Source organism: Heptranchias perlo, chromosome 33, assembly GCF_035084215.1.
Source record: "Heptranchias perlo isolate sHepPer1 chromosome 33, sHepPer1.hap1, whole genome shotgun sequence".
NCBI lineage: Eukaryota > Metazoa > Chordata > Chondrichthyes > Hexanchiformes > Hexanchidae > Heptranchias > Heptranchias perlo.
The window spans coordinates 15,492,312-15,516,013 of record NC_090357.1 but is presented as its reverse complement, the minus strand read 5'-3'; the positions used below and the strand labels follow the sequence as shown (position 1 = coordinate 15,516,013).

The 23,702-nt window shown below is 39.9% G+C and overlaps 2 protein-coding genes across 2 annotated transcripts in view; one reads left to right on the top strand and one right to left on the bottom strand.

Annotated features, from left to right (window-relative positions):
- Positions 1-19,634, top strand: part of jam3b (junctional adhesion molecule 3b) — a 59,494-nt gene extending 39,860 nt beyond the window's left edge. The window contains exons 3-10 of the mRNA XM_067971023.1: positions 1,294-1,401; positions 3,440-3,589; positions 6,161-6,363; positions 7,965-8,064; positions 11,474-11,581; positions 12,130-12,148; positions 13,013-13,076; positions 13,448-19,634. Of these exons, the coding sequence (XP_067827124.1) occupies positions 1,294-1,401; positions 3,440-3,589; positions 6,161-6,363; positions 7,965-8,064; positions 11,474-11,581; positions 12,130-12,148; positions 13,013-13,076; positions 13,448-13,483 (788 nt within the window). The 3' untranslated portion in view covers positions 13,484-19,634. The remainder of the gene's footprint in view (positions 1-1,293; positions 1,402-3,439; positions 3,590-6,160; positions 6,364-7,964; positions 8,065-11,473; positions 11,582-12,129; positions 12,149-13,012; positions 13,077-13,447) is intronic.
- Positions 18,598-23,702, bottom strand: part of ncapd3 (non-SMC condensin II complex, subunit D3) — a 70,199-nt gene continuing 65,094 nt past the window's right edge. Inside the window, exon 36 of the mRNA XM_067971022.1 lies at positions 18,598-21,761. Coding sequence (XP_067827123.1) covers positions 21,650-21,761 — 112 coding nt within the window. The 3' untranslated portion in view covers positions 18,598-21,649. The remainder of the gene's footprint in view (positions 21,762-23,702) is intronic.

Below are 23,702 nucleotides of genomic sequence, written 5' to 3'. Positions count from 1 at the left end.
TCCAGCAAGTTCAAACAATTCATACTACACATTTTGCACTCTTGTTGTATTTCTTGCATTTGTACGTGTATGTTTTTGTGTGTCTGTCTCTCTCTCTCTCTCTCTCTCTCTCGTTGTTCATGCTCCTTCGTAAATCTGTAGACAAGTATGATTTGTAATGAGACGTTAAGACATCCCTGTCATTTAAAAAAAAATTCAAATCTTTGTCACAATGTGTTACAAAACCTAGTGTTATAATTTATTGTGAAATGTCGAGCTGTTTTTTTTCAAATAAATAATTGTTTTGCTTCAGTTAAGACTTAAACCTAACCTAGTCCATATTTTCTCTCTCCACCCGCTTTCTGTCCCCAAGATTCCCCTCTGTCTAGAACTCTTCCTCCTATAATCTGTTTTGCTGCACCAGGAAACAAATTATGGTAGATGAGATTTGAAAATTCAGTGTGGAGCATGAAGACTTGGAAGAGCAAGATAAAATGTACCTCCCAACAGATACCTTAAGGAAAAATGTTTACCATGTGAATATTTGGACAAATGATGTGTTCAACCTGTATAGTGAACCATTTTCGTATAACAATTATTTTCTGTGAATATTTTCATTTAAAGTTGGCCCAGGAAAAGCCAGAAAAAACCTGTACTTAATTTTTGAAAAGTACTTCAATGTTTTTGTGCTTATTGAATTCCTGCTCTTTTCTACTTTTTCCTAATTAATTTTTGCAAAACACATTCAGTGGCTAGAAAGTCGAAGCAATCATCCTTTAGAACACTTTTTACTAAAATGAGAATTCATATTCTCATCTGCAGATACTGGATAGTGTAATGAGTTAGATACTTTTTCCATATCTGGGACTTCGGTTCATTTGATGCGGTAGAGGTCTCTTTGGTCAGTTGGTAAAGAGTCATGTGTGAAATGAGTTTGAGCAGTCGGTCTAGTTCTTAGTGGGCATGTTCACAGCACAAATTGCCCCTAATTGGTAATCTCACTAAGGCCCCACGATGGCCTGTGTTGGAATTGGAAGAATGTCACATTGGTACAGTTGGGAGTATTCTTAAGTTGGAACTGGGGCACATTGTTGGTGCAAAGTAAGGAAACCTCTGATTTCACTGTGCTTGATTTGCAATGGTTGGTGGCAATACTGGATGCCCAAAATGGAAAGCATTCCATTCCCCAATGTTGAGATTATCTGAGATTCTTCTCCTTTTTGAAGACAAAAATTCACATTCAAGGAATCGTATGAACTTTCTGTATTTTAAAAGAAAACTTTAATAAAATCTAATCCTAAGATTTTCTTCCAGGTGTAACGTTATCCTGCATTGTCAGTTCCCATACATCTGATAATCGTATCGAATGGAAGAAATTGAACGCTGGCACGGATTTTGTATATTATGATCAACAGTTACAAGGTGTGGACCGATTTTATATAATAGGTATTTGGGGTGAATTTAAAGACTTGCACGTGCAGTCCTAATTTTTTCTTTTTTGGAGGACAGGTACACCTATGAGTGGTGAAACAAGTGCACATCCTGCCCCATAACCATCTTATTTTGTATCATATACTTTTTGTCCTGATTTATATCTCATAGAAAATTGTCATCAGTGGGCTGGTTAGACAGGTAAAATGAGGAACTAAGAGTATAATATGGGCACAGACGATCAATTGGTGCTAAGATACAAAATTTCTATAACAACTGGTATTTTTTGTCTTTTATGAATGTGCTATAATAGGATCATTCAGATCATAAAATATTTGGAAACTGCAGTTGAGCCAAAAGATTGGTGGATAGCAAATGTTATACCCCAGTTCTGGAAAGGGAAGGGATAAGCCAGTTAATCTTCATTCTGTTGTGGTATCATCATAATTTGGAATAAAATTAGTGAGCACCTGGAAAGGCATGACTATATCAGAAACAATCAGCATGCACTTGTAAAAGTAGCTCATGCTTGACAAATTTGTTTGAATTTTTTTGAGGGAATCTGTGTATAGATGAAAGGGAATGCGATATGTTGTATATGGATTTCAGAAAGCAATTGATAAGGTGCCACTCTAAGAATATTAAGACATGTGGCATTAAAGAGAATGTAGCTACATGGATATATAGATGGATATGCAATTACAAACGGGGAGAAGGTGATAAGTGGATTTTTTTTACATTGGTGAGTTGCAGATAAGAGTGTGCCTTGGACCTGTGCTGGGACTTGTCCATTTATGTTTAAATGATTTGGACATGGGCACAAAAGGAATGATGTCTAAGTTTGCTAATACAAAATTAACAGCTATTGCAAACTGTGAGGAAGAATAAAAGGGATGATGGGTTAGTGAAAGGTGCTATTCAGAAACTACCTTTCCTCTCAGTCTTTGAATGTGTTGTCACATTCAAGTCCATGTCCATGTTTCCTCCAGCTCCCTGTTTGAACCTCTCCAATCAAGTTTTTGCCCCTGCCACAGCAATGAAACAGTCCTAATAATCACAAATGACATCAAAATCTGAGACTGACTACAATGCACAACCCCTCTTCACCTTTCTCAACTTCTCTGCAGTCTTTGACATTGTCAACTACATCATCCTCCTCCATTGTCCAGCTTAGTGGGACTGCCCTCGCTTGGCTCCACTCTTACCTAGCCAATTGTAGCTAGAGCATTTCCAGCAATGGCTTCTCACTGCGGGCCCCATCACCCTCCCTTACCACTATCTTGGGTTGAACCAGAATGTTTGCAACCTCGGCATTGTATTTGACTTTGAGCTGAGTTTCTGATCCCATATCTTCTCCATCACAAAGACTGCCTATTTCCATCACCATAACATCGACCGTCTCCACCCCTGCCTCAGCACATCTGATGAGACCCTCATTCATGCCACCTCCAGGCTTGACTATTCCTGTACTCTCCTGTCCAGCCTGGTGTCCTTCATAAATTTCAGCTTATCCAAAACTATGCTGCCCATAGCCTATCTCACACCAAGTCGTGCTCAACCATCACCCTGTGCTTGCCGACCTACTTTGAGGTGTTGAGGGACCAGGAGCCAAAGGTAAAATTCTCATCCTCGTTCAAATTCCTTCATTGCCTCACCCCTCCCTATCTCTGTAACCTATTCCAGTCCTACAACAACAACTTGCATTTATATCCGATACAACCCTCCGAGAATTCTGCCATCCTCCAACTCTGACCTGTGCATCCCTCACTCCCTTCACCCGCCATTGCTGGCCGTACCTTCAGCTTTCTAGGCCAGAAACTAGAATTCTCTCGCTACGTTTCTCCACCTCCTTCCTCCTTAAAACCCATTTCTTAACTAAGCTTTTAGTCACCATTCCTAATATTTCTGCCTTTGGCTATCTTTGTCTGATTACACTTCTGTGAAGCGCCTTGGGACGGTTTGTCTTTGTTAAAGGTGATATATCAAGGCAAGTTGTTAAATTTTTTTCAGAACTGTGTTCTGTTTTTAGGAGACTTGAAAGGTCGAGCAGAGTTCAAGGGTTCGTCCATATATATACGCAACGTGACTCGTAAAGACACCGCAGTATATCGCTGCGAAGTTGTTGCAGTTCACGACGTCAAAAGTTTTGATGAAGTTTCTATTAATCTAACAGTGCAAGGTACCTTTCATAACTTGTGACTACGATAAGATTGTTTCTGTATTTTTCCATGTATTTTGATGACTTTCTTGTTTATCTGCGTCCAGATGAGAGAATTTGTCAGGAAAAACTTAGATTATCACCTCAAACCAAAATATTTTGAAAGGAGCCTTTAAAATAGCAGGTCGAATCAATGTTTCAGAAGCTGAACATTCTTCCCCACCCATTTCCCCCAAAACCAGCCCCTACTGAGTGCTTACAGAATCATCACTTGAGGGACTGCTGAGTGCTCTTATTTGACAACTTAAGTCATCTGAGTAAAATATGTAAAGTACATGTTTTACTCAGATGGCTTAAATTGTCAAATAAGAGTACACATTTGTATATAGTGTTAGTCAAAGAAAAAAGTCGCACTTAATTCAAACCTTAAGTCCTTGGGACGTCCCAAAGTACTTCACATTTAATTACTTTTGAAGTGTAGTCACTATAGGTGAACACAACAGTAAATAGTACAGTATATAAGCTTTCTGTCATCATCTGTAGCAAATGTAAGGAATCTTACAACACCAGGTTATAGTCCAACAATTTTATTTTAAAATCACAAGCTTTCAGGGATTATCTCCTTCGTCAGGTGAGTAAGTGAGTGAAAGGTTCTCAAATCGCATATCTTAGGCTGGGACACGCTCCCACCAACCAAAGGTGTCGTTGGTGTTCAGACAGGTTAGCCACAGAAAACAGTTCTGAATACACACTGGGTCAGGTTACAAAGCCACAGAGAGAGAGAATGTCCAGTTGTATTAAAAACAGATAACTTTTTTTTTCCCCTGCTTACGTGTAGCGTGACATGAACCCAAGATCCCGGTTGAGGGAAAAAAAAAGTTATCTGTTTTTAATACAACTGGACATTCTCTCTCTCTCTCTCTCTCTCTCTCTCTGCCTTTCGGGTCTCTTTCTCTGGCTTTGTAACCTGACCCATTGTGTATTCAGAACTGTTTTCTGTGGCTAACCTGTCTGAACACCAACGACACCTTTGATTGGTGTGAGTGTGTCCCAGCCTAATATAAGATATGCGATTTGAGAATCACTCACTCACGGAGATAATCTCCGAAAGCCTGTGATTGTAAAATAAAATTGTTGGACTATAACCTGGTGTTGTAAGATTCCTTACATTTGTCCACCCCAGTCCATCACCGGCATCTCCACATCATCTGTAGCAGGTGCTAAAGATGTAGTATGGTCTACTTTGTTGTCCCATAAACTCTGAATGTTACTGAAGTTTTCTCCCTAGTATGCACAACTTTACTAGCACACTGCACATATATGTAAGGTATTATATACCTAACTTATTGCATAACTTGTGTGGAACTCTTTATTAAAAAAAAATAATTTAAATTAAAAAAAGAAAAGAATATTTGTACACTTACTAATATGTGTTGGCAATCTAGTAAACTCTGCCTACATAAGCTTAGAGTTATTGTATGTGTGTGACACTTTTTTTGGGTGGTGGAATAAAACACCAGGATTTGAAATGAATTTTGATAAAATTAAGCACTCAAGAGTATGCCAGTACTTCCTTTTTGTAAGTTCTACTTCCCTGTCCAGTTTAGAATCAGCAGAGGATGGCAGTAGCCATTCCCTAAAAACATAATATTTGGAGAGTCCTGTTCACAGGTGGCTGAGATGGCAGTAGACCATGTCTCTGGGTTCTAGGTCTTGCATGACCTGTGACACCCCACTACAAATAGTCAATCAGCTATGTACAATTAGACACAAAATTTAAGTACAATGCATTATATAAATACTGGACATTAAATAACTACACATTGTTAGCTCACATAATATATCACCTTGGCTGTAGGCTTAGACCCCCTTTCCCTCCTAACCTGAATTTCTTGCTCCCTCACAGCCCCTAATTGCTCCCCCACCCAGCAGGTTACGACAGGCTTTCCTCACCTGGCTCCAGTAGCCACCTGCAGCCCATCTTGCTTTGTGACGTTGACTTTTTTTCAAAAAAAAGATAAAATACAAGTTTTGGGGGTGGAATTATATTATCACCTATAAATATGTTTCTTGTGAACTTTATTTGAAGTCCCTGCTAATTTCAATGTTGAGACACGATATCAAATATCAAACAAGCTTTATACCATCTACCATGACATATCCCTTTGTATGCTAATATATCATCATAAAAATTTTCTGTTCATTAATTTTTTTAATGTTCTATCTCATTATAGTTAGACATTTAAAGTGATTTTTGGCCAGCATTTCGTAGGGAGGAGTTTTATGATTACATATTTTTATTATACTAATAAATTGCCTGTAGCATTGCCCACAGTCAATTGATGAATGCTACATTGTAAAGTAGTTTATATGGACTTTGTTCTGTGTAAATCTGTTTAGCTCCAAGTACTGTGCATGCATATTTAATGCATTATCAGATGCACTATGGGTGATGTAAATTAGGTACTCGCTGATGAACTTCAGTGAAATCTCACTGAAAGGTATCTTGCATTATAATTTCACCCAGTAAGTATTGTGCATGAGCTGTAAACTCAATATTATACCATGCTGAACACTCTTTATTTTCCACAGTGAAACCAATTGCACCACAATGTGCTGTACCTAAATCGGTGCCAGTTGGGAAGACTGCAGTTTTGACATGTACTGAGCATGAAGGCTATCCACCATCCACATATACTTGGTACAAAAATGGTGACATTCTCCCACGTGACCCAAAATCCAGTCCAAAATTCATTAATTCTTCTTATAAAATAGACTACAGTACAGGAACTCTGGTAATCAATTGTTCAGTGTCTTTAATATATTATTACTAACCTGTAATTTGCCTATCATATAATGTCAAATGTTAAAAGTCTTTCAAGGATTATAGGGGATTGATCTTGTGGAAAAAGTGTTTGCCAAACTGTTTATTTGGAAGGGAGAAGAAACAATGCTACATTCATTTAAAGTAAAATGATGTATTTTAATGAAATCTGACCTTAAATTTTCAAGACAAATTAAAACATTGTTACCATTGACTTTTTTCCAAGACACTAGTTGCTCTTTAAAATTAAATTTAATCTTGCAGTGTAGATTCTCCTGGATTCTGCACTGTGGAATAATACTGGCATGACTAACCTCCATTTGAATGAGTTGCATACTAATACGTTAAATATCTACTTGACGTTGATCCAGCAGCAGTTCCTGTTTTTGCCTGCTAATTTGAATGTTGAGACATAACTAGGGTTGCCAACTCTGGTTGGACGTATTCCTGGAGGTTTTGTCACTTGACCTCCTGCCTCCAATCAACCCAGCCAGTTAAACAGCCTTTTCTCCCCATCTCCAATGTTTTCATAACTAATAAACAAAAATGCTCAAAGAAAATGAGAAAAACACTTTTTTTATTTTAAATGTCGCTGTTATTTTTCTCCCGGGTTGCTCGCAGCAGTGTCCAAGAATTAATGATTAATCTCTTGGAGACTCCAGAGAAATCCTCGGGGGGTTGGCAACCCTAGAGATGACGTCAAATACCAAATAAGCTTTATGCTATCGACCATGAGATTTCATTTTGAGTGTTAATATATAATATTTTCTATTCATGAATTTCTTTGTGTGTTAGTTAGACACTTAAAGAATGATTCTTCACCAACATTTCATAGGGGGGAGTTTTATGATTGCATATTTTATAATACTAATAAATTGCCTGTAGCGTTGCCCACAGTCAGTTGATGAATGCAAGTTTTTTAATTTGGAAAATGATTGAGTTGGGAGAGACACTTCAGAAACTCTACAGACCACCAGCCTGAAACTACATTGTGACCTTATAACTTGGCAAAATTGAATGGGAAATGTTGACCTAACAATTTACAATGGGAAATGTTGATAGAAAAGTGTTACTTCATATTAAGACATTTGATAAAGTTTATGGGCAGAAAGCACAGTTGCTGCACCAACTTTTCACTGCTACAATACTACAAATGCAGTAATAGCTATTTTGCAATGATTTGGAATAAAGCTACTTTCAAGAAATAGATTTTACAGCTGACATGCCCAGTTGCAGCCCCAACTCTGTCATAGAGCAGTTGATTATGGGTTCACATCAGTGATAACATCAATAGGTGAACTATCCTAGTATTATGATTGTAGTATTATGGATTGGGTGGCACTGAAAGGGGCCAAATACCTCTCCCACAGAGAGGGAGAGAACTTGGAGGGAGTTAAACAGGCTCTTTTGCATACCTCTCAGTGGTCTGTTTCATAGAAGCCTGTCATCAGTTTGCCTGCCTGCCTTCTCAGCTTGGGGGTGGTTCATGGCACAGGAAGGGGAACAAGTCGTTTCAAGAAAGAATCTTGCTCTAAAGATTAAGTTGATAAATGTGTGATTTTACTTTGCCAGCGCTTCAGTGTCACCTCAAAACTGGACATTGGAGAATATCACTGTATTGCGAAGAATAATGCTGGACATGCAAAGTGTAAACCTCAGCGGATGGAAGTCTGTAAGTTGCCCTAATCTACTTTTTGTAGTGTTCTGACCACTGGTAAGGTAGTAAGTCGTTTAGTATTTTGATCAGGCAATTACAAATGTATTTATTTTACAATTTTTGTCTAATTTTTTTTATCAACTTGGGCGTCAGCCTTGGTTCAGGGTCCCACCACTCAGAAGGTCGTAGACTCAAACCCCACTCCAGGATTTGAGCACATAATCCAGGCTGACGCTTTGATGCAGTGCAGAGGGAGTGCTGAACTGTCGGGGATGCTGCCTTTTGGAAGAGAAGTTAAACCAAAGTCCTGTCTGCCCTTTCAGGTGGACGTCAGAAGACCCCATGGCTTTATAATTTTAAAAATGCACCAAATAACTGAGTGCACAAAATCATTGAAATAATGTTTAGTAGACCAGTAAATCAATTAACATTTTCATGTATGCCAGTGGGTAGGACTGTGGCCTAACAACACTGGATGGGGTGCAAAAATGTGGACTTGCACTCAATTCTTCCATATTATTCCTATCGTATGTTAAAATTGATGAGCAGGTCACGACATTCTGTTTCAAAATACATTGAGAACAATGTCAGGCTCTGGCCACAACAAAATCCTATTACTCCTGTAGATGGCACTATGACTGGCATTTCTAATGTTAAAAGTCCTGTCCTAGTAACGTTAGCTCCGAATTGAGCAATAGAACTATTACTTTCCCCTGTGGTCAGTATGTGTGTACGTATGCAATTGCATTACAAAGCAACTGGGTAGCAATGCAAAAATGTGTTTGCCTTTAGCATAGTTTTAAGGTAAGAATGAAAGGTGTTATGAAGTGTAATGATTCTTCACAGTAAACCAATTGAAATTTCAGTGAAACGCTTCCTCACTGCAGCATAATTTATACATCACCTTTCTCTCAATACAACCTCATCAGATGTTGATGCCTGGCCCTATGAGCACAATCAAGTTCTCCTCCCCCCAACCCCCCCCCCCCTACTCTTTCCTCTCCGCCCCCCGCCCCCTTACTCCTCTTTCCTCTCCACCCCTCCTCTTTCCTCTCTGCCCCCCCCTTACTCCTCTTTCCTCTCCGCCCCCCCCCCCCTTACTCCTCTTTCCTCTCCGCCCCCCCCCCTTACTCCTCTTTCCTCTCCGCCCCCCCCCTTACTCCTCTTTCCTCTCCGCCCCCTTACTCCTCTTTCCTCTCCGCCCCCCCCCTTACTCCTCTTTCCTCTCCACCCCTCCTCTTTCCTCTCTGCCCCCCCCCTTACTCCTCTTTCCTCTCCGCCCCCCCCCCTTACTCCTCTTTCCTCTCCGCCCCCCCCCCCTTACTCCTCTTTCCTCTCCGTCCCCCCCCCTTACTCCTCTTTCCTCTCCGTCCCCCCCCCTTACTCCTCTTTCCTCTCCGTCCCCCCCCCCCTTACTCCTCTTTCCTCTCCGTCCCCCCCCCCCTTACTCCTCTTTCCTCTCCGTCCCCCCCCCTTACTCCTCTTTCCTCTCCGTCCCCCCCCCTTACTCCTCTTTCCTCTCCGTCCCCCCCCCCTTACTCCTCTTTCCTCTCCGCCCCCCCCTTACTCCTCTTTCCTCTCCGCTCCCACCCCCCTTACTCCTCTTTCCTCCCACCCCCCTTACTCCTCTTTCCTCCCACCCCCCTTACTCCTCTTTCCTCCCACCCCCCTTACTCCTCTTTCCTCCCACCCCCCTTACTCCTCTTTCCTCCCACCCCCCTTACTCCTCTTTCCTCCCACCCCCCTTACTCCTCTTTCCTCCCCCCCCCCCCCCCTTACTCCTCTTTCCTCCCCCCCCCTTACTCCTCTTTCCTCCCCCCCCCTTACTCCTCTTTCCTCTCCGCTCCCACCCCCCTTACTCCTCTTTCCTCCCACCCCCCTTACTCCTCTTTCCTCCCACCCCCCTTACTCCTCTTTCCTCCCCCCCTCCCTTACTCCTCTTTCCTCCCCCCCCCTTACTCCTCTTTCCTCCCCCCCCCTTACTCCTCTTTCCTCCCCCCCCCTTACTCCTCTTTCCTCCCCCCCCCTTACTCCTCTTTCCTCCCCCCCCCTTACTCCTCTTTCCTCCCCCCCCCTTACTCCTCTTTCCTCCCCCCCCCCTTACTCCTCTTTCCTCCCCCCCCCTTACTCCTCTTTCCTCCCCCCCCCTTACTCCTCTTTCCTCCCCCCCCCTTACTCCTCTTTCCTCCCCCCCCCTTACTCCTCTTTCCTCCCCCCCCCCCTTACTCCTCTTTCCTCCCCCCCCCCCTTACTCCTCTTTCCTCCCCCCCCCCCTTACTCCTCTTTCCTCCCCCCCCCCCCCCTTACTCCTCTTTCCTCCCCCCCCCCCCTTACTCCTCTTTCCTCCCCCCCCCCCCTTACTCCTCTTTCCTCCCCCCCCCCCCCTTACTCCTCTTTCCTCCCCCCCCCCCCTTACTCCTCTTTCCTCCCCCCCCCTTACTCCTCTTTCCTCCCCCCCCCTTACTCCTCTTTCCTCCCCCCCCCTTACTCCTCTTTCCTCCCCCCCCCCCTTACTCCTCTTTCCTCCCCCCCCCCCCTTACTCCTCTTTCCTCCCCCCCCCCCTTACTCCTCTTTCCTCCCCCCCCCCCCCCCTTACTCCTCTTTCCTCCCCCCCCCCCTTACTCCTCTTTCCTCCCCCCCCCCCTTACTCCTCTTTCCTCCCCCCCCCCCCTTACTCCTCTTTCCTCCCCCCCCCCCCCTTACTCCTCTTTCCTCCCCCCCCCCCCCTTACTCCTCTTTCCTCCCCCCCCCCCCCTTACTCCTCTTTCCTCCCCCCCCCCTTACTCCTTCTCCTCCCTCTTTCCTCCCCCCCCCTTACTCCTTCTCCTCCCTCTTTCCTCCCCCCCCCCCCCCCCTTACTCCTTCTCCTCCCTCCCACCCCCCCACCTGCGCCTCTGTGCCTTCTTTCTCCTCCTCCCCGCAGTACTCTCGCTAACTCATCACTCAGTGTCCCAGCAGATTTCCTGTGACACCCCGTACCATAGCATTTTGCCTTCAAAATTCTGTATTTTCAGATCCCTTCATGGCATCAGTCAACCCCATGTTTGTACATCCTATGCTCTTTGTTTCTTTGTTCATCCCTTCCACTGCTGCACTGTCAATTGTCGGAATATTCAGCCATTCCTGCAGAGTGGGATTCGCTTGCTAAATCTCTCCATATCCTACCTGTTTCCCCAACTTTAAAAGTTGTCGCAAAAAGCACGACTTCACTGTGCACCCCTTGATTTCTCTCCTACTTCCTCCTTTGCTATCGAGAGCTGCCCTATGAAGTACCGTACTACATCTTGCGTAAAAGGTGCTATAAAAATATGAATAATTGTTGCATAAGTATTACGTTTAACTGTTTCTAAATAAAATTCCTGATATTGTGGTTTAATTACAGTATGAATAATTTGTAATTAATATTCTCTTGTCATCCTGCAGATGACATTAATATTGCTGCGATCATTGGTGGTGTTCTTGTTGTAGTTCTTGTTCTACTGATTATAACCATTGTCATCAGGCTTGCATATAAACGAGGATACTTTGCAAGTAAGAAGTCACCTTCACTCTTTCTTTATTTTCATCCTTTTGAAGAAACCTCTGGTTCATGCAGTCAGGGGAAGGATGTTTATTGCTATAATTTTTATTGTAATCCAATGGTAAATGAGCAACAAAAATAGCTGTATGCCGTTTGAGGGACGACTAATCTAACTAACTTAATGCAGGTTGGAATGTTATGGTGATGTTAGCAGTTAGCTAATTAGAAGTAATGTGATTTATGCCTTCTAAATAAATATTCTTTCTAATGTTTCCTACTTGTGTAGTGTTAAAATATTAAAGCATCTTCTGTGCAGGCAAGCATGGTTTCAGTAGTATGCAACACCATTTTGTTCTTGTATTGTTCATGATAATGAAAAACTGTAGGAAGATAATTAGAAGTATGCATGCACCAGAGATCATTATTTACAGTATTAATCTTCTGTTTCATAATGTCACTTTGGTTGTTAACTTACTTGTTTATTGTATTGTCACAACGCAAGGTAACTTCTATTAAATACTGTTCTCTTCCTTCCTCCTTCCCCCACCCCCACCCCCAGAGAAACAACCTGAAAACAGGTGAGAGTTGCTCATTCTTGGAATCTGTTTTTAACCCATAATAAATATCTGTATACTAGAAATAGATTGGCCTCAACACCCAAGGGTATCATTTTGAGTTTTGGGATGCCAAGAACAGGACAGGAGGTGGTCATTTGGCCCATTGTGCACCACTCTTTGAAAGAGTTATCCAATTAGTCCCACTCCCCAGCCTTTTTCACATAGCCCTGCAAAATTTTCCCCTTCAACTATTTATCCAATTCCCTTTTTGAAAGTTTTATTTATCTATCTAGCTCACATTCACTTCAGCTTAATCTGTGTGATACAGCACAAAAAATTGAACTGACCGGCAATTCAGGGAAATGGCTGAGACCAAAACTATCGGACCAATTCTGTGAATGGAGTGCCAGTCACTGGGAGTTTTTTGTGTGAAATTGAGGGCACACAGCCCATGATTTTCCACTTATTAAAATTAATAAATGGAAAATCACCAGACATGTGCCAGTGATCCGCTCCCTACTGGGAATGCAGGATTCACACTTGTATCTTCTCACATCAACTTAGTTCACCTTAAAGTGGTGTACAGCTTTGAATGATGACTGGTATGAGTCGTACATGTAAGTAGGTCAGCTTCCTCAGCTTGGAAATCATGAAGGCTTCACAAAAAAACACCCTATTAATGAAATGCTACTCTATTTTAATGTACCTCTGAATATCTTTAATGTAAATATCATTAACTTTAGATTAATTCTCACGAATGGTGATTTATTTAATGCAATCTAAATTGTAGTTGAGCATATAATTAGATTATAATTTGTTTTAATTATTATTGGAGCTTAGTTATACAAGATAAAACAATAAAAAGTTTAATTTTGTTTGTTTTAGTTACAAGGCTTCCTCAAAAGCAGATGGTGTTGATTATGTCAGATCAAATCCTGTAGATGATGAGGTAAGATGAGCATTGAAATGAACAGCAAACACACAGTAATAAGAGCTGAGATTTTTTTGGTGGGGACACAAGGGGGGATGGGTGTAATGGAGCCAATACATTGTTTAGATATTTTAAAAGGATGCATCTTCTACCATAATCCTGAGATTTTGCTGATCTAGATCCCCTGGCGAGCTGTGACTTCTCATTGAATTGAACTGTATTGCAACTTTTATGTTTACTTCAGATTCAATGGTTTGATATTTTCAAAAAGTTTGAACTCCATAAAATGAGGTTCTGAGCCTCGGGCCTATGGAAGTTTCAATGTAGGACTGCATGACTAATTTTTAAGTGTAATCTGCTATATAACTTGTTCCTTCCCTCCATTACAGGGAGACTTCCGACACAAATCTTCTTTTGTTATCTGAAAGGGGAGAAGACCAGAGAAGTGAAGACGACAGAAAAATACCTCTTAAAGGAACTCAAACCAGTAGCAAATTTAAGCATTTGTTAACTTACATGGGCCACATCTGTACGGAAGTTAATGCCAGAGACTTGTAATATAAAATGAGTATTTTTGCCAAAGCTGTTGACCACTTCTGCCACTAAACAATGAAGTTTTTTTATTCTTCAATTTCTGTTTTTGATATTGCATATTGTCTCAGTGCTGGTAATGAGATCCCCTAATCTCTGCTGCTTTAATGTATGGCTAACTGTTCTAAAATCTGATACAGAAAAAAAGTTTTACATACTCACGGTGTACTGCTTCCTGGCCATTATCAATACATCAAAATTAGAACCAAATGCCCAAATGACACATCTCAAAAATGAAATACCTGTCATTGGTTCATGGTTTTGATCTATAGAAAGGATGTACTAAATCACCACAGTTGCCTGTGGGGGAATAGGTAAGCTAATATGATTGCCTTTTCTGTTGAGATCTATCCAGGTTCCATATTTATGGGAAATTACTAAACATCTTAATTTGTATAAATTTGTACAGTGTATGTTCAAAACTGTCACGTAAAAGGAAAATCAATTCATTAACCAGGAGCCCTCGGTAATTTTTTCCTCACCCTAAGATAACCAAACTGCCAAGTGATTATTCTTTAACACGAGGAAAATGGACAGAAGTTTACAGGAAGTCAATGGATAGGAAAAGTATTTTTGAAGATTCTTTCAGAGGTGTTCAGTACTTACGTTTCATGAGTTGTTGTAGTTCATGCTGTTCAAATGTTGAGTTGATAGGCAACATTACTTCATGGCTTTTTATTTTCAAACCAGCCAATTTGCTTGCTAAGACGACCTCTCCCAGCACAGCCAGGAAAGCAAAGTCATGAAATAAAACTTTAAAGAAAGGATACTCAAACCAGTATTGAATTTATTTAGTTACTGTATGTACTATTTTTCTCAATGTTTTCTCTATTTGCCTTGTTAGCAAAAGCCAAGGAGTGATATTTCTAATATGTTGCATTTATAAAGAAATATATATTTTAAATGGAATAGCTTGTTGCTGAGAAGCAGTTTACATTTTGGACAAGCAGAGGCTTTTGCCTTGCATGTTGAAAGAGGCAGTTTCTTTTATCTTTTTTTTAATTGATTAAAGGAAGGGGTTGAGACAAATACAATCAAGTACTATATTGTAAAACTATCACTGGTTGGGAAAATTACACTCTGGAATCAGTGCAAAATCAAATTGTTCTATCCTCTTGAGTTTACATTGCATCAGAGATTTATTTAGGAATTAAATTCACACTGTTCTTGATTGTCTATTGGTTGATCAGCATAGAGATTTAACTTGCATTACTTTATAAGTAAGATTGTACAATGACAAACACTAGGGGGTGGTGTGTTTTCCTGCAACACAGTCCTTTCGCATCTAGTCTGATTTTAAATTCATCTGATGGTTGTTCAATGACTTGCATTATTTTTAGGGTTATTTGGGAATGTTTTCTTTCTTTTCAAAAACTTGCCCTTTTTCTAAGGCAACACTGCCAATGTGCCCCTAACGCTGATTGCCAAGAAATGCTAATTACCTCTCGGGCAGAAACCTCCCCTCTGATTTTTGAGACTGGGGAGAAACGTTAACCATTAGTCATTACTAAATTTTTATCCAGTAGTTCTGTAAGTTCAAATGAAATCTATAAGCACAGTAAACAAAAACCTCTGCAATTAAGAAACATGCTAGTGAATCTTCTACCTGAAACACTTTCCACCGCTGACAAATAAAAGCACAAAAGTTAAGGTTTGTGTTTACTTGCTGGTATTTTTGCTATCCAAGCATTTGATTTTATTTATAGCAGGGGACATTTTTAGTCGTAGTCTATCAGACAATTCAAGAAAGTGATCTTTAACAATCCTTTTTGGGCTTTAAAGTTTGGATCATTTCTTCTTGAGCTTTGTCCGGTATTAACTTTGACCTAGGATGGGGGATTAAGCCTGAGTCTCCCAACCCAAGAGTCAAATTCAGAAATGCAACATTAAAACTTTGTTGCAGTTCATAAACAATTGCAGCAGATTCTTCCAGTTTGTCTATAAGAATGTTTCCAAATTTGTTCAATGCAAGTAAAATGGATGCTTCCAATAAATTTGACCAATCTTTCAGTTTGATTAGTAAGACTAACATTAAAAAAACTAAAGAAAAAGACTTGCATTTACATAGCGCCTTTCACAACCTCAGGACTTACCACAGCGCTTTACAACCAGCTACTTTTGAAATGTAGTCACTGTTGCAATATAGGAAATGTGGCAGCCAATTTGCGCACAGCAAGGTTCCACAAACAGCAATAAAATAAATGACCAGATGATCTGTTTTATCCCTCAACCAACACCACTAAATGTTGGCCAGGAAACAGAGCTCCCCTGCTTTTCTTCGAATGGTGCCATTGGATCTTCAACCTCCACCTGAGAGGGCAGATGGGGACTTGTTTAATGGTACCTCTGGCAATGCAGCACACCCTCAGTAATGCAGTGAAGTGTCAGCCTGGATTATGTGCTCAAGTCTCTGGAGTAGGACTTGAACCCACGACCTTCTGACTATAGAGTATTTAACACAAAATGCAGTATTATGTTAAAACAACCATAAAGTTGATCTTGTTAAATCATAAGACAATGATTGCATTTTATAGTTTAATATTTTTGAAATGATTTTTTCTGATATACTGGTCCAAGAAGAATAAGCAGGTAATTCTTACAGTTCAGTATACCAAATTTATTTACAAATATTCAATTACAAAACTCGTGTAATAACATTCAGTGATTCCTTCTTTGTAGTTATAGCTGTCATTTTATGGGCCAGTATATTTTGTAAAATGGTATGGTGTGTGTATATATTAAATGCTTTTGTATTAGGGCCATAATGCAACAGAATATTTTCTTTTATATGTGAAGTTGGTTGCCAGTGAAGGATTGAAATCACAGCTGTGGAGAGTAGGCTAACACTTTACTTTCAAGCTTCGGTGAAATGAATTACGATCTGGATCTTCATTGCAATTTAAATTTGTATGCAAGGTAGCCTGAGAACATCTGAGTTGTCCAATTTTTGTCTTGTACTCATATTTTGTAAATCTGTTAGGCTCTTTGCGCATAGAGGTTGCACTCTAAAATTCAGCCACTTCTCCGTGAAGGGAAGAAGCCTCAGATCATGCTTCAATTGATTGTGTTTTCCTTTTGTTTTAAAGAAAAAGGTGCAGCCTGTATGTGTGTGCCAATGCAAAATGTGGAGCTATCTTTACTTTTTTTTAAAAAAAACTTGTCAATTCCACTTCTGAGCAGAAAGTTAAACTTCAATCGATCCAAAATGGAAACTTGCCATTCTTTCCAAAAGTTTCAGTTTGGAGTCTATTTGCCGTATGAAGCACAGCAGGGTTACATTTCTTTTGAGTTCCTGTATCTGCTGCAGTTTGAGCTTAAAGTGCAGTGTTTCAATTTTTATTTTGAAGCATGATTTTAAATGGTCCAAAAATCCTAGAATTTGTTTTGTATATATTAATTGTTTGCTTAAATGTATACAACTAGGTTTGATGTATTAAACTCATGTCACATTAGCTAAACATATCTCTATGGAACTTATTCTAAAATTAAGTGATTAGAAATGTAGGGCATTTTGTTCTGGATTTAGTAATTTGAGAATGCAGTACTCTACAGCCATCATAATCCACTTTTTTTTTTCTGTAGGCTACACCATGTTTTCCCATTAACTGTCAACTTATTTAGGTAGCATAAAGGACATGAAAATGTTGTGATCTAGTTGTAATCTGATGGAGTGAATTGAATTAGCTGCTTTAAACTGTAGCACACAAAGTGCCTGTTAAAGAATTCTTTATCTGTTATTTTTGGTGGCAGTGGTTAATTGTTAAGACTGTCCATGAAATAATTCATTGAACACAAAAATGAACTCTTGGTTGTTCTCCATATACAGACAGCTGTCATCTAAAGGTGGACATGCACAATCCTTAATTGCCTGATCATCAATTAGCTCTGAGCTAGCACTTAAGAACTTTTGCTTTCACTTAGTCCTATATTCCTACCCTTTTCCCCCCATAGCAAATAGGGTTGCCTTAACGTGCACATTTTCTATTTGTTTTTGGTAAATTATCCTTTTGCAAAATGAGTTTTCACAATCATTAGCATCTGCTAATAATCTTGGAATGCTTTTCTTCAATTAAGTTCTTCAGCTCAATGCAAATACTTATTGAAGGAGGAATGTGATTCCATGGCAGTCATACAAGAATGCTACTCATATGGGATAAGCTCAATCTATTTATCTCTATGCAAGGGACATAGGTTTTCTTGGACATTCTACAATTGAGAAGAAACCAACAGCATTAGTTCATTTGATATGAATTGATGCATTCTTAAGTGCCTTTACTTGGAAAGAAAGTTATTAACTTCACTCCTTGATACTTAGGACCACTGTAGATCTCAAAGCTTTGAACTTTATTTCTAAGAATCCCATATTGTGCCAGTCTGTGGGAGTTGTTTCAATGGATTCTTTTAGTTTAAGGAAACTTTTAACTTCACAGTGTGCTTAAAGTAGGAGAATTGCACATTCTACTCCTGACGCATTCCCAAATCAAAATTCTGTCCCCTTTGATCCTCATGGTTTTGAACACTATATAAGTTCAAGGCAGCAAGATGATTTTACTTTAGAAAGCTGTCACATCAGCAAAAGCTCTTCTTGAGCTTCAGTGAGCTACCAAAGAAATGTTTTCCCTTTTCCCCCTGATATCAATGACATATTTATCATGGGAGCCTTTGTTAGCAAATGCAAATATGGTGCAGTCTATTTGATTTGGCTCATTCAAGCTCCTGAATTTTGCAGAAGATAGTCCACTGAACTAAAACCTTGCACAATGGGCCTGTTAACCCAAAATTTTGGAAAAAACATTTTTAAAAAATTGGCCTTGGTAGTGATCTGCTTAGCCTATCTCCTACCCTAAACATCCACCAAAAAAATTTCCCCTTTTTGCAAGCTTAGCCCCAATCAGCTGGATGTATAATTTTCTGCATTGTTTTAAGTAAACAAAAATGGCCACTGGAATGGGGACAAAGATTCATGAATTTATTTATAAGCTTTTACAAAGTATTACTGTCTTGATGTACCTCAGGCAGACAAGTGACACTCTGCTCCAAGCTGGTGTTAATTATGGCATAGAAAGTGTGAGGAAAGAATTATTAAACTAAGGAAAAAAAAAATCTTCACTCTTTGAACACAGTTCAGCTTCTATAGAATGCTTGGTCCTGCCAAACCCTTCATTACTTATCTCAGCACTTTGACAGTAATTACACTTTTGTACATCCTGTCTTGATTGATTACTTGCAAAGAGACTAAGTTGATCTGGGATATTAGCAATGTTCATTAGGTAAGAACACATTCCATACACTGGAGTCACACTGCACCTTTTGAGAATTTGGAATCATATTCCCCTTGCCTATTGTACATGCAGAAGACTAACTTAATTAACAATCTGCATTTTTGTGGACAGCCATAAAATGGGGACTTTGATTAAGAACATTAATTGCAATCTGCTTAAATGCTCTAAATTAGTATGTCCATATACAAAAGTTAAAATTGCTGCAGAAGTCAAATAACACTTGTCAATGCTCATGCAAAAATCTCAGTTACTAACTTTATAGGAACTACCAAAAATTATATCTGGACCTGTAAACTAAACCCTGAAACATTCCAGATCATTCTTGACATTTGTGGGAGGAAAGAGAAAATCAAACTGCATTTGGTATATGGATAACTCAAAAATGGTTTCAATGTTGAGTTCTGGGCTTCCTTAAGTGTATTTGGAGAACAAAGGACAAATATGGAATTGCCTAAGATTTTGAACCCATATTCACAATGTATTTCCACATTTACTTTACATAGTGTCTAAAAAACACAATTCTAAAAATGTGCATTGCAAGATGTTGTGAATACTGGACTACCCTAATTTTAAACTGATGTGCATTTGCATGTTATATTTAATTTAAACATGGAATACTGAAAATTCTTAGTTAAAATTGATACAAAACTAACAGTAAATCTTTTTAATGTGTTCAAAATTAATAAAACATTACTTTTCTTGATGCTGGTTTATGACTTCATAATTCATTGAAACAGCAGTGTGGTAAGTTGATTAGAGCTGTAGCATTACTACCCTTTAACTCTGTTCCTAAGAGGTTTGTTCTGTTTAAAAAAAAATCCAGCTGGCCACTGAGTTTAAGAAGAAATCTATAATTAGGCAAGAGTCTTACAGATATTCATTAAACTTAAGATAGCACTAATTTAGCAGGTCCCACAATTCCTTTCATATATTATCTTAAAGAAAAGTCATTCCTTAAATCAGTGAAATAGAAATGCAATCAAGTCTACCTCTGCAATCATGCTGATGGCCTTCTGCATTTAGCTGAATATTTACTCAAGATCTGTTTTTTTTTCTCCTTTCATCAGTCGTTCCCACTATTAATTGCAGAAAATGAAAGGGGAAATGTTTACTGTAGCTAGGTGCAACTTTATCCCAGTCATCCAAACCAGAATTGAGATCTCCCACCCCACTCCTTGACACACATGGATTTTCCTCCTGTAATTTCCCAAAACAGCCATTCTTCATGTATGAACTTGAACATTGTGTTGATGGGTCATTTAGTCATGGTAGGGGAGCATCAGATTACAGCCCAATCTCATCTTCACCCAACATCAACCTACATGCACTTTACAGGAGTGGTCACTGAAGAGTGAACAGGAATGCAGGCAGATTCCCTTGCAGCTAATTGGTAAGGCCATATGTCATAAGGACTGTCTTATTCAGGTCGAGAAACCAGCTGTTGTCAACCCACCAGTAATTTCACTGAATCTCTTTCGGGTTCTAATAGAAAATTGTCCGTAGAAATTCAACTTCAAAGTAAGTTTCAGTGTAGAGTGCTTGAAATTTATATCACACTGGCTCTGCAACCAACTATATTGTATTTTTATAGTAGCTAGTTCCAGACACTCTTCAGTGTCCACACAGCACCACCATGTGGTTTTAGATACTGGTCAGTTACTTTACTATTCTTGCAAGATGCTGCTTGTGTTGGGGAGGTGGGGATGATTAAACATAAGTTAACACTGTTTAAGAAGTGATACAAGGAAGTCACACATTGAGAATAATGAACAATGAAATCAAAGCAAGAGCAGTTTGTCATCAACCCTGAATAGTTACTGCTTGTAGCACAGGTATGAATCTTTGTACATATTACAAACTGAAGGATTTCTTCCTAGGTGTTAATGGCAAACAGCAACAGACTCATGATTGTAGTTTTGAGAAGTAGTGAAATTGTGATTTAGCAATTAACATGTCTTGTAAATGAATTGCAAGAGGAAATTTAAAAAGTTACTCAGCTGTTTAGACTTATTCATTTGGGATACTTGACATACTACAACAGGTTGCTCATTCATTTCAATTTTTTTTCCCATCCTATGACATAGATCTGTTAGTAAAAGTAAGTTTACAAAAGCACATCAACAGATTCAATGGATTGCTCGAGCCTACTTTTAAAACCCAGTTTGAGCGTATGGCCAAACCACACAAGGGGCTTCCTGGAGGGGCTTTTACCTGTTTGACTTTAGTACACAGTCAAAGCAGGACCCAACTCTGCCACTTTTCCATCAATGCAAGTCAAAAGCCCTTTGCATCAACACAAAAGTTGTCATATAAATACAGCCTAAAATATGGCCCAACAATCTCTCTGTGGTAAGACAACCACATCTGTTGTTGTACTTCAGCTCATTTTTGGTTCCCTTTCATATCATGCAGCAGCCTCAACTAAAGAATCCAATAGGTGCTGAGTAGTAGGTATCTAAGCCAGAAAAGCACTTAGTAGTCGAGTACACAGCAGGATGACATCAGTGGCATGGTTGCTTGATACAATTGTGACTTTCCACAGGGCTGAGAAATTAGTGACAGTAACTAGCAAATGTTTACAGTATTCTGTACATTTTTTGGGGGGCAGGCAGAGAACTGAAGTACTTTACCTTTTAAGCAATTCTTAGCAAGCAAGGTAGAAGAAAGCACACATTCTCAAAGCACTCATAACTCCAATACAAATTGTAAAATTCTGCTTCAGTTGGAAGGCATTAGGGGGCATTTCCTCTCAGATCTTGTTCTGCCTTGGGTTTGGTTCCTTTTCTTGGTAGCTGGTGACTCTACATTCCACTGCCGTGGGTGAGGAGCCCTAGGTGAACAGATGTACTATTAAGAAACCTTTTCACCAAGTCTGACACAAAAACAAGCAGCAATGTCAAACTAAGACAGTTTTAAGTCCATCTGTGACCTCATTTCTTTTTTGCAAATACCAAAGCATTGTTCAAATCTGCTAAATATCTGGAAACCTTCAAATTCATTTTTTGTAACCTGACCCTTAACATTTTTGTGGCTTAAGATTTATTTAATAAAACTTGTATCTTAGATGTCCTTATTTGACCAATACAGTAGAAGGCATGTTTGAATGGCTCACAAGTTAACTACGGATGAGGAAGGTCATCCGGCACATAATTTGTCCCTCCAGAAGCACCAGAGTTAGTCCCCACCTCCTCCCCGCTTTGCAGCATCTAATTGTTTTTTGCCTCTACTATATCCAGGATGCTGTTGGTAATTGGTTGGAAGGTAGGAGACAGAAAGTAGGGAATATTCTAATTGGCAGGTGATAACTCGTGTTACCCATGGATCTGTGCTGGTGCCTCAGTTTTTCACCATATATATTAATGACTTGGATGAAGGAAGAGTGGTTGCAGATGACACTACATTGGGAGGACCAATAAGTTGTGTAGATTGTACCAGGAAGTTACAAAGGAACACAGCTTAAGTGAGCAAAACTGTGGCAGATGGAGTTCAATGTGGGGAAGTGAGGTCATTCACTTTGGATCTAAAAGACAAAATCAGAATTATTTTTTCATAAAATGGCGAGCGTCGGAATTGTGGAGGAGCAAAGGGTTTGGATTTCCGGGTACACATGACTAAAATCTAGTGTACAGGTACAAAAAGTAATTTAAAAAGCTAATGGAATGTTGGCCATTATCTCAAGGAGGTTGGAATACAAATTCCCTCCCCCAAATGTCTGTGGATACTGGGTCAATTGAAATTTTCAAAACTGAGTGATACATTATTAGGTAAGGGTATCAAGGGATATGGATCAACAGCAAGTAAATGGAGTGGAGGTACAGATCAGCCATGATCTAATTGAATGGTAGAACAGGCTCGAGGGGCTGAATGGCCTACTCCAGTTCCATGTGTTAGCCACTGCTGAGAAGTTGTTCCTGATCATTTAAATTTGCCTTTTTTTTTTCGAAACTTGAACCTGTGTCTCCTTATCCTACTCTTAATAAATGTAAGGAATCTTACAACACCAGGTTATAGTCCAACAGTTTTATTTGAAAATCACAAGCTTTCAGAGGCTTTCTCCTTTGTCAGGCGAGTGTGTGATTCCTTGAAGGTTACCGCATATATAGTCAGAACAATGCCTGGTGATTAGATAATCTTTCCAACTGCCCGTTGTCAAGGCAATCAGACAGAGAGACAGTACATACAGGACTACTGAATATACAAACTGTCCGAACCCAAAAGACAGAGAGAGAGAATGACCAGTTGTATTAAAAACATAACTTCTTTCGCTGGTGGGGTTACATGTAGCGTGACATGAACCCAAGATCCCGGTTGAGGCCATCCTCATGGGTGCGGAACTTGGCTATCAATTTCTGCTCGACGATTTTGCGTTGTCGTGTGTCTGGGGAGGCTGCCTTGGAGAACGCTTACTCTAAGATCGGTGGCTGAATGTCCTTGACTGCTGAAATGTTCCCCGAGACCATGCAGACACTGCGACAACGGATGAACGGACACCACGCAACAATCGCCAGACAGGAGGGTTCCCTCCCAGTCGGGGAACACTCCAGCAGTCAAGGACATTCAGCCACCGATCTTCGAGTAAGCGTTTTCCAAGGCGGCCTTCCAGACACACGGCAACACAAAATCGTCGAGCAGAAATTGATAGCCAAGTTCCGCACCCATGAGGACTGCCTCAACCGGGATCTTGGGTTCATGTCACGCTACACGTAACCCCACCAGCGAAAAAAAGTTGTGTTTTTAATACAACTGGTCATTCTCTCTCTCTTCCTTTTGG